We start from the raw sequence: 25,381 nt of genomic DNA on the forward strand, positions 1-25,381 counted from the left end.
AAAAAAAAAAAAAACAATAGAATGTATGATATTACGTAGCTCTCTCTCTATTTCATTTTTTTTTGTAAATTTACTACTTATGAAAATATAATTTTAATATGCTGTTATATATTTTCTCCTCCTTAATGAGACTGCTTTTGTTGTGTAGTTGTTGCATTATTAACGAATACTTTATGTATAATAAAAACTACTACACATGTTCTTTTAAAAGTTAACGTCGAACGTTAACGTTGGCGCGAAAATGCTTGCTGCGCGAAATAGCGTCACGTAAACAAGACGTCATTAGTAATATGGCGCTGACAAACTATTAGCAAGGCAGTTGAAAATTTGTCGTAAAATTCCGTAAATATGGATAGACTGACGTTAAACAGGCGGCAAAAGACAACGGGTGACAAGGTAGACTGTATTCCTGCCGGGGACGGTTTGCCTGTATGGTCGATACTATCTTTAGATGCAAAATTGCCGATGATGTCCATCCCAAAGGGTTCTGTTCTGCTTTACACAACAAAACTTGGAGAACCGGTAAGTGCTTAATTTGTCTTTTATCTTGTCAAATGTGGCTTTATAACATTATTTAATTGCATATAAAACTGAGATTAATTGGTCTGTATTCCGGTTTATCGATAAATATACAAATAGTCCAACCAATTCAAACTAGACCCTACCAGAAAATTTTCCGTCAATACAATGTTTTAAAACTTTTGGTACCAGCATACATTACTTTAAAGAAACGTGATGCATTTAATTTGGGCATTTTATCTTTGTCACAAACTGACCTCTGATGTTTTCATAATTTGATAATCTGTTGTAAAATACGTTTCAAATAGGTTGTGTGTTACTTTATTTATTTTTAAAATTGTTATACACCTTCAGGATATCATAATTAAAACAGAAGCTTGATTCTATGATGTAAAAAAAACTGAAAAATGATTTTTCGAAATGTTTATGTACCTTACTCGATCAATATAGAAACACTTTACAAATGATTTTTATCTCCGTGCCTGTGGTACCTTAGCCTGACTCCCTGCATGGCTGTATGGTATTTTTTTATAAATACAACAAACATTTGATGAGTAAATTACAAGCCTAAAAATAGCACATTTTTATGTGATCTCTAAACCATCCCCTATGTTCGGAGCCAGGCGCAATACAGAAACAATCTGCTGAAGTTACTACCACTGTGAATGAAGTAAAGTTAACATATTAAAATTTGACAGAACAATCATAGGCCATGATGGGAGCAAGTCTAATGGTACCTATGTTGTTGTTATTACCAAATGTACTTGTATATATTGTTTATGCTTCTACTTTGCTTGCATATATATCTATGTTCTTTATTATTTAAATGCTTTTTAAATTATGGAAACAACAACAACAACAGTAATAATAATAATAATAATACGGTTCGGTTATGGAGTTCTTTAGAAGGATGCTTGTTATAATTTTGTATTTAACTTAGAAATAAAAAAAGCAGACACGGAAAAATGTGAAATCCAACAATAATGAACTTTACTGATTCTTCTGAAACGGAAACGTGCTAAAGTGGTAATATTTTTTGGTTGAAACCTACTTTCCTGCGAAGTAACACTTGATTTCATAGTGACAAAAGTGTAGTTTTTTTTATAAAGATGCTGATCGAAACTTCAGCGCTTCCTCGATATTCTTGGCAATATCTTTCATAATACTGAGCACTTATGAGTTTTCTCACACATTTAGAAAAAAATTCTTATAGACTTAATTGATTTCGTTGTTAATGTAAAATGCAGTCATGATCATGGCACTAGTTATACGACCGTTCCGACAGCTCTTTCTGTACATTTATAAAAATAGTATTTTAACGTATCTATACTTATTATATTTGTTTAGAATGACCCCGATACTGTCGTATCATGTTTGTGTATAAATTGTTATATTCAAACTGTTTAACATTTCCAGAAACACCAGTGCAAACAAGAGCATGACTTTGACCTCCGTGACCCTAACGGCAAGTACATTTCTAACGAGTATCAGCCCCTACACGACCCACATTTGAAGACTCACTTCAAAACCAACATGATGCGCAGACATCTAATAAAGAAGGGGTTCATTTCCGATGATGGAAAGGTCCTCTGCTCCCTGAAAGAGTTCAATCAGTACAGACAGTATCTCAGACATATATACTTCCTGGAAATCGCAAAGGAGCGGAAAGAGGAGGTTAGTGTTTCCGCAAACTTTCGAGTAAAACTTTAAAATTCTGATAATTTAAATTCGCACTGTTTCTTATCTAATGGTTGCATTTTTTTCCAAAACTTTACTTTAAGATATTTTCTTTAGTTACAAAAAGATCTGAATATTTTTCAGCAGTATATATTTTTTGCTCTAAAATAAGTTTGAATAAAGACGGTTTTTCTTATTACTTTTTTTTTTGTCACAGCTTGACCGCATACTAAAACAGCAGGCCCGCGACAAAGCAGACATTCAGAAGAAAGTGTCACGTGGTACAGTTGTTCGCAGACAACTCCACCAGCAAAGGGAGCGTGATACCACTAAGTAATTGTTTTTAGCGAAGTTCCCACTTGATATCTCCACGAAAGAAAATATGTAAAAAAGGATGACAAACATGTTGTTCATTGTTATTACACTCAAGAAAAGTAAAGAACGTAACATCAGCTAACGCTAATTCTTTATTCTTGCAACTTGTATTCAACATCTAGGTCAAGTTATTAATCACTTAATGGTGTTACAATTTTAACGGATATTCAGTATTCCTAACCGACGATATAAATTCTGTATATCCGAATGAAGTAAATCAGAATACGAGTTTCACAGACGGTACTTACAGCACGAACCCCATGTGCACATGTGGCAAACGCCATTTATCGAGTATCACAAAAACGCACATTGCGTTTATATTATTCTCGAGTGTCTTATTGAAAAAATGCCCACGTACCCTTGTGTAAAAGCGAACCATTCTCTGTATTGTATTAAATTTTAGACTACTATACGGTATATTTTGAAAGCAAACTACGTACACAACTTCTAATAACAAGCATTTTTGAATGTATTTAACAGCATTGAGCATTTTGTAGGTTGAAACAGTATATGGAACGGAAGTCAGCTAGTATTGAGAACAGATTGAAGATGATACGCGAAGAAATGGCACAAAAAGACAGAAAACAACGAGAAGAAGCAGAGAGACGCCAGCTTGCTGTGATGAACAACCAGCAGGACGTAAGTTTAGTTGGAGGTCCAGTCTAAGAATACAAGTTTTTCATTGGTCAATTTCAAGATAGGGCTCAAGATCAAACCGTCGTATGCTTAGACTTAAATAGCTGATCAGGTTTTAATGGTTCCAGTTCTTAATAAGTGAAAAGTCTTTCGGTACACGGATTCAGTGTTGTTATATTTTCTGGTCCTTTGGGATCATGGAGTCCATTCAATATGATGTGTAATAGGGTTCCGCTTAAACCGGCGCTAGGGTGCGTGAGAGGTGTTGCACATTTTATTACCTCTCATGAACAGACTCAATCAAACCGAGTCTGCCGAGTCTGCTATTATTCTTTTTTGGTTGCATTCTATGTTTCCAATGGATCTTTATACAGATTTTATTGTCTTTATGGCACATTACAAGTTAAGCTTTAAGACTATAAATCTGCTGAGAGAACATATAGTTTGTAATCATTGATTTACTTAACTCAGTCCAATGTCATTTGCCCAAGTTACAAAATATTTTCTGTTGCTAATTACTAGTATACAGAATATTGACAATTCAAAGGCACATAATGTTGACATAACTATCTAATAAAACTATGATGCAAAAATGTTCTTTCAGAATTTTTTTCCACATGACATTTTTGTTGGATAAAATTAATTTTTTCTCGTGTATACATGTGTAAACGGTGCATAATAATGAACACGCGGTGCATTTACCTCTATGTGTCTGTTTCAGTTTGAACAGAGAAAACTGGTGATGCTAAGAAAGATGCACCAAAGAGATATGGCGAAGAGAAAACTGATTGAAGATCGAGAAACCCAGAAGAAAATCCGAGCAGAACTGAAGGTAATTGAGGCAACTGACATTATTTTCCTTTGCAATTCGTCATATTTTTGTGACTTATTTTTCATGATATTTGACAGGAAGGTAATCTAGAATATATTGTCGCTATATTTCCCCAAGGATTTTCCAGCGACCGGGATGACCATTCATTATTACACGAACCAGTTTCAAAGCTGGGAGCTTATCAAGTGACTTAATAGTAAAAGTGTGATATTTCTGCTAACAGATCAATTTAAAATGAAAATTTGCTTGATTTATAACTACGTTTCACGAATACAAAACCAAAAAAAAAATTACACCTTGGTGAAATGGACTCCAGTCTTGGAGTATTAGCTTGCGACTGCTTAATGACAAGTTAGTGCTTTGGTACCGGCCTCCAGATACTATTTTACTACCTTGATCATTGGTATATGGCGTGAAACTCGTGCAAACCACCGTTTCATTATCAGTGTATGGAGACATGGAATACACGAAGGGCGGCACAGAAAGAAATGTTGGAGCATTACGAAGTCGTGATGAAACAAGATGACGAAGACAGGTCAAAGAATATTTCTAAGAGAGAAGAAATGATTTCAAAGAAATGGGAACGCATAGATAGTAAGATATTGTGTCATATGATCTTTAGTTTTCTCCCTACATGAAAACTCTTTAACGACTATGCTGATTTTTTACATCGAATTTGAGTTGATGATAAGAATTCGTGTCAATGGTATTGCTTTGGACAGTTTTCTTTAGGACACCTTTATAAAGCCAATACAAATAAACATTCTTATTTTCTTTCCTATATGTTACAATCCATTGTTTAGCACAACAACCGTCGTAGCTGGGTTATATTGTATAATAGCAGGAAGATTCCAACTTAATTTAAGCATTTTCCGTACTAAAATATTTAAGAAATAGTATATAGCAGTAGCACTTTCTGTACAAATGAGGGTATGCGTCTGTGAAATATGAAATCACGAGGCCGTAGGCGCATTACCGGTTTGGAGTATTTAGATATATTAGGACATGGTTCTGCTACATATTACTTTCATTGAAATATGTTTTACATGTAAATCAATTACGGTGTTCCGTTAGGGCCAACGCCTGCTCCCTAGGAACGCGAAGGTACGATGGTACGATGGTGAAAGGCGACAGTATGATGGTGACGACACGACGGTACGATGGCAAAGCGCGACAGTACGATGGCGACAGTCCATCGTACTGTCGCGCTTCGCCATCGTATCGTCGTACATTCGCGCTTTGCGTTTACAGGAAGCAGGCGCTGGCCTAATAAGTAGGTAAAATAGCGAAGCACTATTTCATGGCTCATGTATAGCACCAAATATACCTATAGTAGTAGGTCAAGGTACCGTGTTTTAACAGTAATGAAATGTCCCGCGGAACAATTTGAGAGTGCGTTAAAGTCTAATGAGTTATTCTGCGCAACTTATGAGAATTAATATATAGAAAATCGTGTTTTAACGTTAATAAAAAACGAAGAAAAAAAAAGGTTACACGACTACGGAATAACCGATTTTGAGTGTATAAATAACTTATATTAAAGTACATTATTTCGATTCTAATTTGCAGTTTATCTAAAACAGAAAATAAAAATATACTAGTGGTAGCGCTCTTTCTTCGCCGCGACAAAAACATTTACGTCATCGCCGGTTAACGTGACGTCATTTTAGCATAAGCGTGTTTTAACATCTCTCTGTTATACCATTTTGATTCTGAAACGTCTTTCATATATTTTATGGTGCCAAGTACAATGTAATCGTCGACATGACGCCAATACTGCCGTTTTTAATGAAAATATATATAACAGAACCATGTTTGAATATAATCGAAATAATACGAAGAGGTTCTACGCCTGTGGAATAATTTACGAGGTAGTTGCACAAGTAACTTATTTCACGTGGCGTAAAACCACTTAGGGGTGTTAGTTATATTGAAACATGTCCTTACTACAGTTTATTTCGATTATAATGCCTTTTATGTAAACAAGTAGATTAAATAAGGAAGCACTATTTTATGACGTTGTTTGGCGCCAAATGTAGCAATTCGACAATACGTCAAATTATTTTATTTTTTTATCGTTATATTTTCTGGTCCTTTGGGATCATGAAGTCCATTCAATATCTGTCTAGTTGAAGCCGGTGCTATGGGCGTGAGGGGTGTGGCACTTTCCATTACCAATCATGAGTCTGCTATTATTTTGCTCGGTTGCATTCTATGCTTCCAGAGGATCTTCTTATAGATTTTTAATAGTGTTATAAGTACGGGAAGTATAACACATCCCGCGGAATAACTATGGAATGCGTCGACGTCTCATGATAGTGATGATTACTCTGTGTGCTTTAATAATCGATTTATGGTGTGTGAATTATGTGTAACACTTTTCTTTTATATCATTTTGATTCTGAAACATCTTCTAAAGTAGTAGATCAAATTTGGTAGCACACTTTCTCGGCACCTGTAAAGCGATAGTGCATCGACGTGGCGTCTGTATCGCGTTTTCTAATGACAGTGTGCATGCATATTTTTTCATACTAAAATTAAGAGGTAATATATAGCAGAACCAAATATGGGAGCTTTCTTATGTCGACGTGATTTCAATATTGCCATGTTTTTAAATGAAAAGGGCATGTTTCTTCATATAAAACTTAAGTTAAAAGATAGTGTTTATTTTTCTTCAACGAATTTTGCAGATAAACTTGAGCACTTGAAGCAGGCGTCAAAAGTGAAAAAGCAGAAGAAAGATGAAGCATATTTCAAGCGCTTAAGTGAAAAACTAGCTTCCGGTGATTACAGGATATGGAGCAGACGAAAAGGTAATTTTGATGGACAGATATAAGTTTTTTTTAAAGATGTGTCTGCTGTGCATGATCAGTTTTGCTTCTGATTGTTTTTAGACAGTATAAAAAAGCTGCAAATTATAGATATATCATTACAAATAACAAAACCTTGTTTTTTACATAATCAGAGTCCCCATGCCAGTTGCAATAGAATATTCTGCAATTGTTTTAGCATAGCTTTGTTGAAATGTCTTGAAGTTCTACAGGCCTGTGGTCAATTTCTGTAGGTATCCTAATACAAATGTTACACGTCTGTTACACATGCCCGTACAGTTTGTTTTGAATTACAAAATGGTATATAGCAGTGTTTTAATTACAAAATAATATATAGCAGAACCATGTTTCAACATATTGAAACAATAGTTATACGAAGAGGTTATATATCTGCGGAATAATTTCACGAGGGCGTGTTTTAACAATGTTAGAATTACTTAGGAGTGCGTAGACTCTTTGCGCCTGATAATCGATCCAGTGTGTGTGTAGATTAAGCGTAACACCGTTTGATTCCAAAACGTCTTTGATAATGATAATATGATGTCGTGACGTCAATAATCTCAATATTGCCGTGTTTTAACGTAAATGTTCATGGGTTTTCCATATTAGAATCGAGTCTCATCAGTGTATTACAATGAAATGCATTGCCTTATAAGACCATGTACCGCAAATACTTTATATAAACAACAATTTCATGTTTTCATATACACGTGTTAGCATTTATTAGTGCATCATGAAAACAAATTTATCCCATGTTTGACGTCGCGGGAATGTAATAATGCTATTAAATAAAAATGATAATACACTAGAGTAATAAAGCTTTGACGTCGACGTCGATTATAGTATAGGAGACGTTGGTCAAATTGACATTTTTATATAGTAAAAGAAAGTAGAATTTTTGATGTTTCGACATAAAAAGTGTGATAAAAAGAATATTACATTTGTGACTTTCCACATTGAATTTATTAAACTCGTTGAATAAAATCGATAAAATGCTCGACAGAGCCTCGCATTTTATTATTTTATTCAACTCGTTGAATAAATTCAATATGAAAAGACACTCATGTAATATCCTCTATGTAATGCGGGACTTTTGTGTTATGCTTGCGTTACTGGTCTCCATAGATAATTAATGTTTCTTTCGTGCATTTCATCCGGAACGTAGGAGGAAATTTATTATGTCTCCCATATTGTTTTCGCCCAGTCCGTCCGTCCGTCAGTCAGTCACTCCGAGCAAACGAGAAAACATTTGTTTCGGGTACTGAGGACAATAGTTAACGGTAATTCTATTCATTCCGTACTGATTATTGGGTTCTTTCTGTCGCTTGTTGGGTACTTTATAATAAAAGAATACCCAATAAAGGTCCGTTCGTAACAAGGTTACAGGGGCCAGAATCCGTCACAATTCATTTCCGATTAATAACAGGAGAACCATTTGACGTAGAACCTTCAAACTTTATAGGGTGATAAGGCTCACAGAATAGATTATCCATATTGTTTCATGAAGTCATTCCATTAAGGGTGAAGGTCACAGTGGCTTGAATATGGAAAACTGTTTCCGAACAATATCTTGAGAACCACTTGACCAAGAATGTTGAAACTTCATAGGATGATTGGACATACCGAGTAGATGACCTCTATTGAGGTCACTTGATCAAAAATCAAGGTCACAGGGGCCTGAACATGGAAAACCGTTTCCGATCAATAACTTGACAACCATTTGACCCAGAATCTTCAAACCTCTGGGTTGATAGGACTTACAGAGTAAATGACTCCTATTCTTTTTTGGGGTCACTCCATCAAAGGTTAAGGTCACAGGGGTCTGAACATGAAATCCGTTTCCAATCCATAACTTGAGAACCACTTGACCCAGAACATTGAAACTTCATGGGATGATTGGACATGCCGAGTAGATGATCTCTGTTGCATTTCAGTCTCTAAACCAACCATTAGTGTCTCTTTAATTTTCGTTCCTGTCCTCTATTGACTTCTTGCCTGTTACTACTATGCTTTGGGGGAGACATGTGCTTTTCTGCAAAAGCATCTTACAGTTTACGTTGGTGTAACCTCCGGACAAAGAAATAACTATGTGAGATTTGTAATATCGTCAGTTTACATGCATTTAGTTGAATCCACATTTCATCACGAGCTGAGTTTCAAGGTTTAAGTTGTCATTAAATGTTCCAGTACCCACATAAAAAAACATTTCCTATTTAATAATGAATAACAATTTGTAGTAGGCTACTATACGGCTTGCCTGTCAATTATTCGAGGTTCGGACCAATTCAATTAGTGTACGCTATATAATTCAAACTTTCAATACGATTATTCCAGAGAGACGGCGGTCACCTAAGAAGACGTTTCACAGTTCATGGAAGTTACAAGATGTCCTCAAAGCATTTGAGGTTCCCGACTATGCAACAAGTAAGTTTTTTGTTTCAGAAATATCTACTCGTCTTCATTTTAACAAAAGAATATTATTATCTTTATCAATGGCTATGTTTTAATAATCCTCTAAAGATTTAATAGATCCGTTTGAACTGTTTACTTTCTAATGCAATGCTAATGAAGGCTCAATGATAAGGGCAAGGTGTTGAAGTATCACTAAGTCCGTAGCTTCACGAGTTCAAACATTGCTACATTGAGTTGCTGTATGTTGTACCGTATAGAACTTCACTACATTTTTTTACAGGAAGTACACGCAGTGGTGTTTTTTGTATAAAATTTACTTTTATAAACGAAACAGTATGTGAATAGAGGCTTTCAAATGAATTTCAGAGAGAAATGATCCTGCGTTCATGGCCATGCTGAATGCTGCTATAGATGGGGCCGTTGACATGGTAACAAGCCCCGAAAAGTTGGTAAGTTAGTAAGTTATTAGCAGACCTTGAATAAGTAGATGCAATAATTGGCGAATGACAACGACCATATAATGTGTTTATTGTTCGTCCTCTATCGGTGGAACACCGGATGGGACTGTAGGAATACCCTCCGTCCGTCCGCAAATCTGGATATTGCTATTACTCAAAAAATATTCAAGCTAGGTTCATAAAACTTGGTGTGTGTATAGAGGAGGGTAATATGTAAATTATGCACGTACATGACTTATGTTTGTAGGTCAAAGGTCAAAGTCACTATTGAAGGTCAAGTAAAAATTGTTTCTGCTCCGTAACTTTTATGAGCATTGATGGATCATCTTAGTGATGCATTATCTTAGCGCCGCACGCAAACATTCCTCATAATGAGGCAGTGTGTCAACGCATGATCTGTGCTTGACGGTTGAAGGTCAAGGTCATTGTTCAAGGTCAGATAAAAATTTGTTTCTGCTCCATCATTATTATTATTATTTCTGATATTATTAGTACATGGCTGCGAACAAAGGCAGACAAAATTAGTCAAAATGCACTTTATAAGCTCATGTAAAGCATGTGACTGGGAAATTTTTGTGGGGGCACTAGCCGTGTCCTTCACCCGTTCCTTGATCCAGCTTCTGTTTTTATTGCCCCATCTCCCTGACTCCGCTGAAGAAGAGGGATCGTTACTTCAGTTTTGGATCGACAGCTGAAGAACGTCTTGAGTTGACGCTTTAATTTTCAGCCTCGGAACAACTTCAACACCGCACCTTGTTGTTTCAGAATTGAATAATTCAAGATCTTTAGGGAAATATTAAACACATCCAAGTTAAAGACGAGTAGATATTTCTAAAATGACTTCGTTGCAAAGTCAGGAACCTCAAGTGTTCTAGAACATCTTTTAACTTCCATGAACTCCAAAATGTCTTCTTTTGTTACTCGTGTCTCCCGAATCATCGTATTGAAAGTATGCACATTACCAGTGCTCAGCAGATTGCCATATCGTTTTGAGGGTTAGTAGGTCAAAGGTCAAGATAACAGTGATCTTGAGACTGAAAACAGTTTCCGATCAATAATTAGAGAATATTCTTGCCTTTGGTTGTCAAACACCTTAAGATGTTTTAGGAGTCAGAAGATCAAAGGTCATAGTAAACTTGAGACTTAAATGGTTTCTGGTCATTTGCTGAAGGACGTTTAAACATACAGTCAACAAACTTAATAGTATGATTGCATTTAGTCTGTAGATTATCTTTGTTGTTTTGGGGGTCAGGGATCAAAGGTCAGGTTCATATCATACTGGAGACTGAAAATTATACACCCAGTTTCCTCCTTCAGACTACTGTAAGTGTACTTATATTAACGCAGCTAAATTTTAGCGCAAACGCCTTGAATTAAGTAGTTTCGACTTAATATCAGCAGCGCTAAAATAGCCAGTTGGTGGCTGAATGGTATTCGTAATGAAATTGACCAGGCACGCACATAAAAGTGCATAGGTCTACAGTATGACATAAAATCTACATTCGTTTAGATTAGTTTTAATCTGTATACTGTAAATTTGTACATGTACACAGTGCAGAATGGTGATAATTGTTTGTTTATAAATTTGCACTTGGTTTTCAAATCAGTATAATGTTATGGTGACACTTGTTATTAGCGCGACCGGACAAACTGGCAATCTACTCCGAAGGTGTTATATTATATACCATGTTTATGGACAGTGGCGAAGAAAAAGAAAAGCAATTTAATTTACAAAAATAAATGAATTTTGTACTAATATTCAAACAGGTTAAATTATCCTATTCAAAAAAATTCTGCAGAATAATAGTTAGGAATGCAGTTATTGTCGTATTCACACAATTAGTATATATTTCTCTGTGTTCTGTTGCATTGTGATTACGGTATTTTCAATACTATAAATATCACTTTATTAAGCCTTTCATTTCAGTCTAATATTGGCGCTAGACATGAATTAGCGCATGCCCGATCCCGCTAATAGCGCGAAAATTAGTACTCCGCTAATACTAATACACTTACAGTATCATATTTGGAGGCATATGCGTTTTACAAAGAACTCTTGTTTACATTACCTATTGTTCATACTTTAACAGGAAGAAAGACATCTTAAAGAGCAAGCCCGGTCTATAGTGAACAATGTGATTGAAAGGGTTAAGACGGTAAGACTTTATTTATCAAATAATCATAGTCTTTGCCTGGTTTATCCTGTGATATACCACGGTTCAGATTTCAAATACATACATATTGATCTAGGAGGGTGTTAGCCCTAGTAGTAAAATACCAGAGCATCTTATTCTAACATGTTCATTGACATAATAACGAACACTATTACGCTTTATTTAATTTTATTCGAATGATATTGCGTCAATTTTACATCGTAACTAACGTCATGATATTCTCTCACCGGTCCGCGTGTTAGCCGTTGTTACTGCAGATTTTTATACGTATGAATCTATAAACCTAAAAGTCAAATGCAAAGTAAACTTAACGTTTAAATTGCACGTGCAGTTTCAAGAAGCTACATTATCGATGTTTATTGATGAGAAAGCTAAACACAGAGGTCGTATGAACTTCTTTGGCAGTTGTAGAATAGATTCGGATTGTACATTTTATCACATGTTTGACGTCTTACGGGTGCAAAAAGTGATGTCATATTTTTGGTATCACACTAGCGAAATAGCATGTTGACGTTAACATCGTTTTTAGTGTAGGTGTAATTCGAATTGATTTTGTCTATAACACATAAAGAAATAAGGAATTTTCGATGATTTAGCAGAAGAAACTAACATGACTTTTGTGATAAAAAAAGAATATAATATTGTGTTTCTTCATACTGAATTTATTAAATGAGTTGATAACATAGAAGGAAATGCGAGGCTCTGCTGAGCATGTTTTTATTTTCAGTCAGTGGGTTAATTAAGACACTCATGTGATATTCTCTCTGTTACTAATTTAGTTATATACATGTGTCACCAGAGCATATAATTTGCTTTTCTAGGACATATATCCACATTACCTGCAAATGTTGGACAATGAAGGAGAAAATGAAGGTAAAACGGTACTTTATTTCAGTTGGTTTAAACTTATTTTATTTGCTCAAATCATTACATGAATAATATAAGTGATAAGGGAATTGGACAGAAAGCTAATTTTAGTTACATTTAATTTTCTATTCTGCTCATTAAAATCATTAAGACGATTCTTTGAAGAATTGTTTGCAACTTCGGGGTTAGGTCATTTCATAAGTTGCAATATTCAGAAGAATCGTGTTTTTGTAGTCAAGATTTCGTCTATGGAGTATGATTGGTACTTTATATTAATAAACCTCATATCCTTTCCACAGCCTTAACGTACTAAAACGTATTAGCGTCTGATGGCCCTTTCACGCTTCCGTAGAAACAACATTTATTACACGAAATTTATTTTGAAAATATTTCTGAAATGTCTAGGTCTGCAGCTCTCAAATACGGTTATATCTTACATCTGAGGCATATACTGACACTCTCAGACAACATCAAAAATGACATTTTGAGCGTTTTGATGAAGTTCCAAAATTATCAATGTACCCTTGGTCCGTTACGGACCCCTGTGGGATTTGTGTTTATCAAGAGCTCAAATATTTTTTCATAGATTAAAAGCTGACATGCTGTACTAAAGCCCAGGTAATTTCAATTCGTAATAAAGTGCTGAAAATTGGCTCCCCAATAGCAAAAAAAAAGAAGAAGTCCACGCGCTTACATTTAGACGGAGTGATCCCTGCGCGTGACCCCTGATTATCTACGAATCAAAATGCAGCTTTCGTTTTCAAGTTTAACATTTCTACTTTCATTTTATTTACTTCCGGAAATAGCTGAAGGTCGAGTGACGTCATTTACTGTGTTGTCAAAAACATACATATGCCTGGCGAGATTTCATAAATATATGCTGGCCGTCCTAAGGATATAAATGCCCAATGAAATTCTAGTAAATGATTTGACCTTTGTATGCTTTCGTTATGATAAAATAGATATACAGTGATATGAAAACTGTTCATCCCTGGCCTCAAAATATGAATACAGACCTCGGTATGGACCCCTTTCTTTATCATGACCATTTAGAACCATGATGCGACTTCTTAAGCCGCCACTGTTTTTCAGGTGACTCTTTTGCATGCAACAGTTTTGTTTTATTGAGAAAAGATCCCCACAGGTTCTACATCTTGAATAATACTGTTCTACGTCATTCCTTGGCTTTCAATGTCATATCCCTAATGGGCTTATAATTACGCGGTTGGACTGCTAATATGCCTTCGTCATTCTTTGCTCCACTCTGTCTTTAAACAAACAATATACACAACTTATTGAACGATTGTCTTCTTACATCCGTTTGAAAAATCTCTTTACCTATGTTTCATTTCTTTTCTTTTTGCAGCATTGAAAAGTAAATCTGTTAGATTCAGCTCAGATGAAGAAGAAATCAGAGCGGCTTCCAGTGACAGTCTTACCAATGAATCTGTTAGATTGAAACCAGTCTCAGAACACATCTTGACCCCATGTGCTTCTCAACTTGAACTGACAAAACTTGAAGCTGAAGCAATCCTAGGATCGCCGGAAATTGCTGACAATATAAGCTCTGTTTCATTCGTTGAAACACTTCTACTTAGGTTACTAGATGATCTCAGTAGCGGCCGTTTAAGCAAAGACGATATCATGAAACTTGCGTCTTACTCTATGGATATCATACAGTCAGCTGAGGCGGAAAAAAGCGATGTGATAATGGAAGAACCCGAAGAAAGCGAAGGAGAGGGTCCATATCTAGCGTCGAGTTCCTCCTCCACTATTGCAAGGAAAATGGTAGATTTTACTCTTGGCAAGATCCTAAAGGATATAAAGAATGGGAACGTCCATCACGACGATCTAGCCTCGTTGACAATGTCTTTTCTGGATAATGTAGTCAGCAGTGAGAGTAGTGAAAGTGTTTCTATCAGTGAAACAGAATTAGAAGCCTATATTGAGGAAACTATAAAAAGAGCAACGTCTTCTGCCATGGATCCAAGGGAAGATTCTCCCGTCTGCGAAGCTTTACTGGACGATTTCATGGTCATGACACTAAAAAGCTTAATCAAAGATTTGGAAGAAGAGGTTTTAACAAAGGAGCAAGTACAGCTACTAGCTATGTCTGTTAAAGAAGAGGCAAGGCAGATTTTATCATCAGATTCAAATGTTTATGTAGAAAACAGAGACGGCGTGCAGAAGGTCTTGCAAGATGTCCTAAGGGAGTTGCAGTCTGGCGCTGTTGATTGTAAGACCATATATCAGACCGTTTTTGCGATCTCGTATTCGTACAACACTATAAAAACACAACTATCTGCAAGTGCGAAGAAAAATACGGAATTGATAAAGGATATCCTTTTTGTTGTTGAACAGAACGCAGGAAATTTTGAAGATGTGAACTTGAACATCGTCCACGAGGCAAACCACAGACTTTCAAATGCTGATCTGGATTCAAGGCAGACAGAGTATTTATCAGCTAGCATAGTAAATCTTGTAGCAAAGTCTAAAAGTCTATGTAATACGGAAATATCAAAAGACGTTGTAGAAGACTTTCTGTTGAAAACGAAAGAGAAGCTAGAAAACAAAGCAATGGATGCAGAGGTAAAACAAAGTGTTATGGATGTTGCAGAGACCGTGATTAATACAATCCAGGAGATAAGAGAATCTCCAACTTATGCTGATGTGTTCCTCGAGGTTTTGAAACATTTACAGAGTTTTGTCGAAAATATGGGAGGAATTGACGATATGTCAGGAGAGGCAATTGGTCATCTGATAACTCAGATTGAATCAAATACGATCAGTGACGATAATGTTTTTGCAATGGCAACGACGATAGCAAGAGTTATAAAGTCACCTATTCAGTCAGACTCATCATTTGCAGCCTCACTTGCTGTTAAAGACTGCTTGAAAATTGCTCTTAACGATATAAAGAATGGTTCAGTTGAGGATGATTTCTTACACGATATAGTCAGCGCTCTAAAGTCTGTTTGCAAAGCTTCTGAGTCAACAGCACTTAAGACTGCACCCTTCCTTAGTTCATTAGCGATGTTCTTAAGAAATGTCTTGAACCATCTAACATACAGGATGCAGATTGGTGACTTGAATGAAGCAGATGTCGCTGAACTTTCAGATATGTTTAAAAACAAAATAAAAGGAGGTCAAACTAGATCTGAAAAAGCAGAAACAGTCGACACAAATGATCCAACACAGATGCTGAACTTCATTCAAAATTTCGTTAATGCCACGGAAAAGGGTGACTTAGAAGCTACTGATGCTGAAGAAGTGGGATGTAAACTGATAGAATTTGGGCGAAGACTTGTAGGTTCGTTTGCAGAAAGGTCAGATAAAGTGTGCTCACCTTGCACGGACATTGTTGCTGAAGACGTCGTGGAAGAAGTTATACGAACTCTCCAAATAGAAATAGACAATGGTGCTTTATCGAAAGAATCATTAAAAGAAATGACAAAAGTTATCATTGAATCAACATCGGCATCAGATCTTGCAAGCGAAGTAGTTGCACATACTTTAAAGGGAATTAATAGAGATATTGAAAGAGGCTATATGCCTTCCCAGTTACATTCAATACAGACAATACAAGGATCTCCTTCAGCTTCAACAGTAGCATCACAAATCGTCAAGCAAACAATAGAATCGATAACAAGGGACATATCACAGAAGGGAATACCACAGGAGTTGTTAAGCTCTGTTGCAGCCTCGTTGGTAACAGCTTTGTCTGGAGACAAATTAGTTGGGGATAACTTACCACAAGAACTCAAACGGTTCGGATCGACAATTGCAGAAATCATCGACTGTCTTAGAAGAGATGAAGTTAACCAAGCATATGCGGAGGAAATTTTCTGCCTCATACTGGAACAGTACAAGATTTACGTTTTGTGTCCAAAGGAAGAAGGAAAAAAGCAAAAGACAGACCAGTTATTAGGTGATGATGTAAAACTCGTAAGTAATCTAGTGATGGAGACAATACGTAATGTTGAGAGAAGTGTTGCGAAAGGAAGGATGGACAACAAGGCCTTTTCTATTCCCTCCATGCCGCATTCTGAAGATTCTTCTGTTATGGCAGAAAATTTAATAGATGCGTGTTTGGATAACATAAGGAAAGATGTCGCTGCCGAAAGAACAATGCCTGTTCAACCAACACATGATTTGGTTGAATTTGTTCTTGAGATTGTGACACGACTGCAGTCAGAGCTCGCAGATGGCACGATATCAAATCTCTCAATGGCGCATTTCTTTCAAGCAATTAGCAGTGAGCAAATTGACATGAAAACACTTGAAAAGAACGCAGCGGCTAATCTGCATAAAGTTGTGGGAGACATCAGACGGTATAGGGGAAATTCAGAGTATGTCCACCGTATACTTGACACCTACCTGGCTCCAGACAAGTCAACTGATGAAGTATTCGGTGATCCACTCAAGGCAATAGAAGCTATTCTAGTAAATGTCAGTTCCGAAATTCTTACCAAATTTGTCAAAGCTACACTACAGACAATTCTAATGGGAATGAGAGATGACAGCAATTATTTCCATGAAAAGGCTCCTTCTGCATATGTTCTGAGATCTGCTTCATCTATCATAGCAGAGAACGTAATAAAAGAGGTCTTATCACGTGTAAACTCGGATATGATGAACAAGGTTCACAAAATACACGGAACAGTAAGTAAGCAAGATATTGAAAGAGCAGCCAGTAGAATACATGCTGAATCCCCGAGAGATCCTACAAAGATATCAACAGCTCCGATTACCAGCAAGCCAAGCATGAGTTCAGTACTATCGAGAGAAATTGAGGACATTGTGCTTGAAACTTTACATAATATCGTTTCCAATCTAAGGCTAGAACAGTCTATCAAATCTCAGAAAGGAAGCAAAGACTACTCGAGTTCAAATATTTCCCAAGAAATTGAAGACTTTGTTCTAAGTTCCCTACAAAATATTTTACTTGACCACCAAGACAGACGATCGCAAATGGACATGGGCATCAAACGTTCTGGAAGCAAAACAGCGTCAAGTATTGAACTAGTGTCAGGCGAAAGTAAAGAGGCTACAGCTTATGTGAACGAGATTTTGCAAAATGTTGTGCAAGAAATGAAAGCTGAAATGACACAGATTGGGAGTAAATCTTCAGAAGACATGTCCGATGAAGATTCCCCAAATATACAAACAATGATTCTGGAGTATCTTCAAAGTGCCATGTGTGACTCACAAGATCAAAAAATACTGGAGAACGCTTTTGAGCTCTTCAGTCCTGATGATGTCAAGAAAGTCCTTTTGGAAACAATATCGGCAACCATATCTAATATCAAAGAAAGCAGATTTTCACCTTCTGATTTGACTGTAATGTACGATGCTGCAATGCGTTTCTTTAACGAAGCAGATCCACAAATGGAATTAAAAGAAGACGGAGATATTACTGCTGAATTGGTAGTTGATCTTTTGGAACAAGTCAAAATGAAAGTCGAAACCATAGAGATTCAGACGAAAACTTTAAACAGAATCTCATCCCAGCTAGTTACTCTAGGAATGGACGTTGCAGACTCTGAACGTTCTTCACCTGATAACGTAGAAAGCGATTTGTCTGTCACATCTTCTTTGATAAGTGATCTTGTAAAGGATGTTCTTGTCCGTATAACAAAACAATTAAGTGAAGAAACTAGGGGAAACAGTGATGAAACGGAAGCTGATGTGGAAGGAAACACAAACAATAATGACGTAATGGTTACTAAGAGCCCAAGTAAAACAAGTAGCACCAATAATGACGTAAACTATAACAGGCGCATGTCTGCATCTACTGTTGGGAGCTGCACATCTCATGTAACATCAAATACAGACAAAGAATTTAAACTCCTTTCATACTCGAATACGAAAACTGAAAATGCCGAAAGTAAATCATCGCGCACTAAGAAATTGCCAAAACGATCTACGGAATGTAGACCAGTAAATAAACAGTCAAAGATGCAGTCCAGGATGGAACCAGCTTCTAAAAATAGCCCTGAAAAATCCAACCAGGCGACTAGAATAACGCCAACGAAGCGATTACAAGTAGCTCTAAGTCCGAAAGTTTCACCTCCTGTCGAGAAGACAGCACTAAACGAAAAGAAGAAAACTTCAAAAGAAAGCACACTGAAACGCTCCGTCAAAGCAAGTACATCTGAAAAGAAACAAATCGCATGGAAGTCTTTAAGCCCAACCGTATCTTCATCCACACCTACGAGAAAAACGACATCGACCGGAAAAACGTTATCCAAAGTTAGCACGATAAATAATGGTCTTAAAAATAACACTAAGCGGGATAATGTAGGAGTATGCAAAAAGTCACCCAGACCACCTGTTGATGAGCCACCTGCTGGGCTGCTAGAGTTGAAGTCGGTGTGCGGGGTACATAAAACAAAAATATGTATCAGGGAACAGTGTTCAACAATCAACTGTGATTGCGGCAGCAGCGACAAATCTTGCCAGCACTAGGTCTGTTTTTTATTTATAATAATTATTATTATTTTTTTGTTGTTGTTTATTTGTTTTTTATTGTTTTTTTATTCAAAAAGTGCAGCATTAACATAGTTTACAAGTTGCACGGTATGCACTTTAAAGGCAATGCCTTAACCTTGATATGTACAAAATATTTGAATCAGTATAGGGTTTTAAGTCTTTATCAGCATCATAGCCTATATTTTTTCTCATTAAACTCAAAAGAGTTATCTAGTATTCGTTTATCTTGCGTTATTTGCACCTTCTAGTTCTTGTACTTTCGGGTACAAGTTTTTTTAAAAAGTTTGTCATGCCTGATTTAATTTTATATCACCATAATTATGTTTTTTTAATACAGCTTCGTGTTAACATTAAGTTTTTGTCAGAGTGAGGTTCCTGACCCTTCTTGCAATTAAGAAATAATTTATAGCAAAAGAGTGCTTTAACACTATTTATGCACGATGGGTGGTTATACGTCGGGCGGAATAATTTTACGAGGGCGCAACCAGAGTGTATAATTAAGAAATAAAATTTTTTTTTTCGGTGTTCATGCGAAATGAACGACATAATAGGATCGGCAAATCCATGAATCGCGCTAGCGATTCATGTTTAATTTGCCGATCCTATTCTGTCATTTATTTCGGACGAACACCGAAAAAAAAAGTTTCATTTCTTATATTTACATTATATTTCCTTTCCATTTGTAAACAAGATTATATTATAAATTGCACATATTTTGTGGCATTTAACATTAAAATCAGCTTCCCGGCCATTCTGTTCACCACACGGAACAACTGCGACGTCATCTAAGGGACGTTCTCCCTGACTATGCGCGAACGTCGTCAAAACAGCGGTCGGTTATCACTAAGCAGCGTTTTGCTGTTCATACGGAATGAACGTCATAATTTTCAATGGAAAAGAATAGGGCGAATGTAAAAATATATTCTAGCATAAAACTGCTGTTCTTGTCACTTTTCGGGGGTGTTTTAACAGGAGAGAAAACGTGTGTTAACAGAGAGATTCTCGCGCTCGCGTGCTGTTATAACACCTGTTTATATATGCGCGTTCCGTGGCAAAGCGTAAACGTCATTCGGCCCCAAAATGGATAATTCAAAACGAAATGACGTCAACGTAAAAAAACAACTCAGACATTCCCGCGCATTTCGTGGAAATTTAATGACGTTGAGTGACATTGTATTAATTTATCAGTTTTTCCGCTTTTTATGCTAGAATAGCGTTAGCGCATGTTCATTTCGTGTTATAATATTTGCAGAATCCCTCGGGATTCTGCAGATGTTATAACACGAAAAAACATGCGTTATCCCTACAGTGTTAAACACGCTTGTGCTATAAATTATTTCGATTCTAATATGCTCTTAATCTAAAAGAGTAGATAAAATATAGAAGCGCTCTTTCTTGTTCGCAACAAAAACTTAGACGTCACCGCACGTTAACGTGACGTCATTCTAGCGTAAGTGTGTTTTAACAGAGACAAGCATATTAGAATTCACTATAAACTTTTGAAGTAACGTTTTCACAATTTAATCCTATGACTTTCGTGACTAAGTAAAATTTGATAATTTGTAACACACATTCCTATTTTGCAGATTATGAATCCAAGATGATTGTTCCAGGCAGAAGGCAATTTAATAAAATGTAAAGTCGGTTTTGAATGTTATTATTTGATAAAAATGTAAAGTTATTTTAAAAACTGCATAAAATAAATTTTATCAGAATAAAAAAAAATGTTTCTTTCGTTTTTCGCCGTAAATCACATGAACCCGAATGCATCAATATATTGAATTAATTAATCTATTTTTTTATTTTGCTCTGGAATTGCTGAATATGCATAAATCTTTATTTTGTGGCTACTGATTGTTTTGCGGCTAATGATTGATTAAACGTTGATAAGATAAATATAGGTTCTGAGCTGAGGATTGGGGTTAAATACAATAAAAAATATAGTGCCTAATGCTCAGTTCGACCTTATTCTGTGTACAATAAGTCTACAAATATTCCATCTGAAATAAAATTAGAAAGTTGAGATACATCTGGGTCCAGTTGTTCGAAGTTTAACACACTATTAAACTAATCGCCTGTTAAATTTTGATTCAAAATACTAGTCTTGGTGGGAAACACTAGTATGATGTTTTAATTTTACTGTAAAGACGTTTTAGTGTTCATAAGTCATACATTTGTTTTTCTAAGTTTTCGAAAATGTTGAAATATTACTTTAAAAGTTAACCGACTGTTAGCTTAATCAACTGTTAAAGTTTCGAACAACTGGGCCCTGCTGATGAACTTAGTTTTTGGTCCCCCCCCCCCCCCCACCCTCCCCCACCCACCCACCCTCCCCCACTTCGTGCATTATTTAATCACAAGCGGGCACCTGGGTAGCACCACCAACCTTCCATAAGCCGTAATTTGAACAGCTTCCTCGCATAAAGAATCAAATGTCCCGAGTGAGACTCGAACCAAAATCGGTAAGGGACAAGCGGTTCAAAGTCAGTAACCTTAAGCACTCGGCCACGGAGGCCCGAGATTGAGTGTTTTGTCCACATTCACCGTAATTAAGTTTATTAATTTATTAAAATCTAAAATACATGTATATAGAAAATATTTGTTTGTTTCATATCTTTGGCAGATCATCAGGTGCACGCTGAGTGGCAAAGCTTGATCCTACTTGAGAAACAAACAATTTTACTTTTTACTTCATGTCTTTTCAACTTTTCTGATTTATTTTAGTAGTTCCATTACACTGAAAAAAACCCAACATATTCCGTGTTATATACTGTGAAATTGCCAGATATGATTTCACACGAGTTAAGAAATAAAACAAGCAAAGTTTCGGTTGATTTATATACCCCGCCGAATAAGCTGTTTTGTGAATGAGGAGACTATATTTTGAAGCATTTTTAATTTTCAGATATGCACATGTCAAGTTCTGTACAAAAGAACCATGCAACGATTTGTTATGTGGGCATCTATAGATTGTAAAATAATTAAAGGGCAATAACTCTGATTAATGAAGTGATCCTGATGAAACTGTGCGTGCACCACCGCCCTATAGTGATCTATATTTGTGTAAAGTTTTATGAAAATCAATCTATAGGTTACTTAGAAACAGTCCAAAATCTCTATTTCTACCAAATCAAGGGGGAAAACTCTGCTTTTATTTGGCCAAGAGAGTAATACTAAATGTGAGCAAACGTCATGCGCCAATTAAACATTATGTGAGGTTTGTGATTCTAATTGAAAAACTTTGAATTATAAGCATTTTCAATTATTTAAACAAATCAAGGGAAAACTCTGCTTTAACTGGGTCGAGGGGAATAATACCATTTCTAATATGACGTAGAATTGTCAATTAAGAAAAAGGCTATTTCTTTGTTACATACATCTGTTGACATATGAACTGACATAAATATTTTTGAAAGGAAGCCTGATGGTCTCTTCAAAATAAAGACTGGACAGTCTTATTCGCAATATCCGTATATTAGAAAGCTTACATGGTCAGAAAAAAATGGTATAATAATCGTCTGTATGGTGTCTGATTTTCGCCATTTCGTTATTTCGTTCTGTCGCAGCGACACAGCGACAAACGTCGTTATGGCGCCCCGCCCAATGTCGCCCCGCCCAACACCGTTATGGCGCCACGCCAAACGTCGCCCCGCCGAATAGTAGAGCAGCAAAACCTAATCAATGGCTTAGTTAATGAGTAACCTGGCCACAAAAAGTTACAAAACATGTCATATACCAAAATGTTTGGCAGGATCTGAAGTTTATCGGACTGCCGGCATAAATTGCAAATATTTGGTGCGGACCGAGAAATCCAAGATGGCGTCCAAGATGGCCGCCACTTTAGGATTTTATAGGTAAATTTAAAAATAAGGATGTAAATAATTTATGAAGAAAAACCCTGTAACTTAATTGTTTACAAGTATTTAGACTAACAATATGTAAAAACATATTATATTTTTGAGGTCACTCAAGGTCATTTACAGGCCGTAGGCAAGGTCAAAAGGTCAAAAATGGTCTAAAATTATTATTTTTTTAACAATCTTTTTACATTCTCTCCAAATTCTGTGACATAACTGGTCATTTTTCATATTAGAACAGGTTTGCATGCATGACAATTTCATTTGCAATATTTTTAGAGGAGTACATTTGGCTAACATAGTTACCATGGTGAAAAAAAAATCTGGTTCTAATATATCTGTTATTAAGATCTAGTTGGTGGATTCACATACATGTGTGTAAAAACACATTTTACAAACTCCCTTTAATTGTTTGTAGTAAAAGATTTGTTTTAAATTTTATATTGTTGGAAGTGATCAAGGTCATTTTTAAGGATGTATTCAAGGTCAGTTGGTTAAAATAGCAAAATAAAAAGACCATCAAAAACACTTTTATATAGACCGTGCACGCGTTTCATTCTTTTTTAAATTGTACGGATTTTCATTTCAGAATAGACCTATGTGTTTGACAATTTCATTTGCAATTTTAATTGAGATATATTTGCGAATAGTTACACTAAAATATTTAAAATATGTCACATTTTAGGTTAATCAAGATAAATTCTAATTCATAAGTAAGGTTAAAGTGTGAAAGCGACCATTATATCAGTTTTCAGCTATACAAAATGACATTTATATCAATTTTTTAACTATTTAATTGTTTCGTTTCATAAAGGACATATTCGTATTTATTTCCTACATTAACAAATGAACTAAAACTAATATGAATTCAGTTATAAGATCAATATTAATACCTGTATTTAAATCATTTTTGTTTTGTAGTATGAAAATACTTAAGCAGCACTTGCATAAACATCTTGAATTACAGTCGCTGCATGTTTCATTTTGAAGCTATATCTAAGTTCCAACGCTTAAAATTGACGTTAACATTTTTCTTTTTCTAAATTTTGAAAAACTACTGCCTGTAGCGAGACAGAAAATAAGCTAACCAAGGACTGGGTTTATACGCAGATATAAAGAAATAAGGCTGTTTTGTAACATAACTCTGAAATATATTTCTACGCTAATTTTTCTATCTCTTTGGTAATGCCAAAGCCCCTTTCAGACTTATTAGTTATTGGTCCAACATCAGATAAAGTGAGAATGCGCAATAAGATAAAAATAAATAAATAAATCTGTTAACGTAATGTATGTAATTTGGAAATAAGTACGATTAACAGATAAAAACATTGCTTACAACACAGTGGTTTGTTTTTTAATTTCATTTTTCTGTTTTTTAAATCAACATGTGGCTTTTGAAAGAAAATAAATTTAAATTCACCAAGTGGTTATGTGGAGCCATTTCAATCTTGTGCGTTTTAACTTGAGTGTATGGGTGCAGATGCTAGGTGTATATTCCTGCTATGTCATTTATGTGTGGACAAGAGTTTCATATGGTAGGGTTTCGACATTTTTTGTTGGTTGTTGTGATGTTTCGTTTTATGAAGCCTAAAGTTAAATTTGCATTTGAAGCTATTCTAATGATACGTCCATGTTTTCTAACAACTACTTGACATATGGCTTTAAAACTTTGAAGACTTGTTTGTATATATTAGTCTCTACCTGTTGGCAAGAGTACATAACTCTGTCAAGTAATTTGGCTGAATTATGGCTCTTTTGGACTTCAAAATTTGTTCAGATTTCGTGCATGTCTTGTAAAAGCTATTTGACATGTGTCTTTTAAACTTTGAACACTTGTTTATTATAACAGTATCTACCAGTAAGCAAGAGTACATAACTCTGTTAAGTATTTTGGCTGAATTATGGCCAATTTTGGTATTGGAAATTGGTTCAGATTTCGTTCAAGTCCGTGTTTTGCAACAGCTATTTGACATGTGGCTTTGAAACTTTGAACACTTGTTTATTGTATTAGTCTCTATCTGTAGGCAAGAGTACTTAACTTTGTTACATACTTTGGCCGAATTATTCCCCTTTTTGGACTTTGATATTGGTTCAGTTTCCGCACATGTTTTGTCGAAACTACATGTATTTGACATGTGGATTTGAAACTTTGACCACTTGCTTATCCTCATGATTTCCATCTTTAGGCAATAGTCCAACTATTTTTGGCTGAATTATGGCCCTTTATGGACTTGGAAATTAGTTAAACTTT

General features: G+C 35.7%; 1 protein-coding gene across 1 annotated transcript; it reads left to right on the plus strand.

Annotated features, from left to right (window-relative positions):
* The first annotated feature begins 278 nt into the window (after positions 1 to 278).
* Positions 279 to 20,998, plus strand: LOC123536657 (uncharacterized). Its single transcript, XM_045319997.2, has 13 exons — positions 279 to 522; positions 1,936 to 2,193; positions 2,414 to 2,529; positions 3,069 to 3,210; positions 3,929 to 4,039; positions 4,486 to 4,633; positions 6,730 to 6,852; positions 9,205 to 9,294; positions 9,649 to 9,731; positions 11,831 to 11,896; positions 12,736 to 12,787; positions 14,148 to 19,249; positions 20,860 to 20,998. Exons 1-12 carry the CDS (start codon positions 349 to 351, stop codon positions 19,247 to 19,249), a joined length of 6,465 nt encoding a protein of 2,154 aa, XP_045175932.2. The 5' UTR covers positions 279 to 348; the 3' UTR covers positions 20,860 to 20,998.
* Positions 20,999 to 25,381: the final 4,383 nt, after the last annotated feature.

This window comes from Mercenaria mercenaria, chromosome 17 (assembly GCF_021730395.1).
Source record: "Mercenaria mercenaria strain notata chromosome 17, MADL_Memer_1, whole genome shotgun sequence".
NCBI classification, from domain to species: Eukaryota; Metazoa; Mollusca; class Bivalvia; order Venerida; family Veneridae; genus Mercenaria; species Mercenaria mercenaria.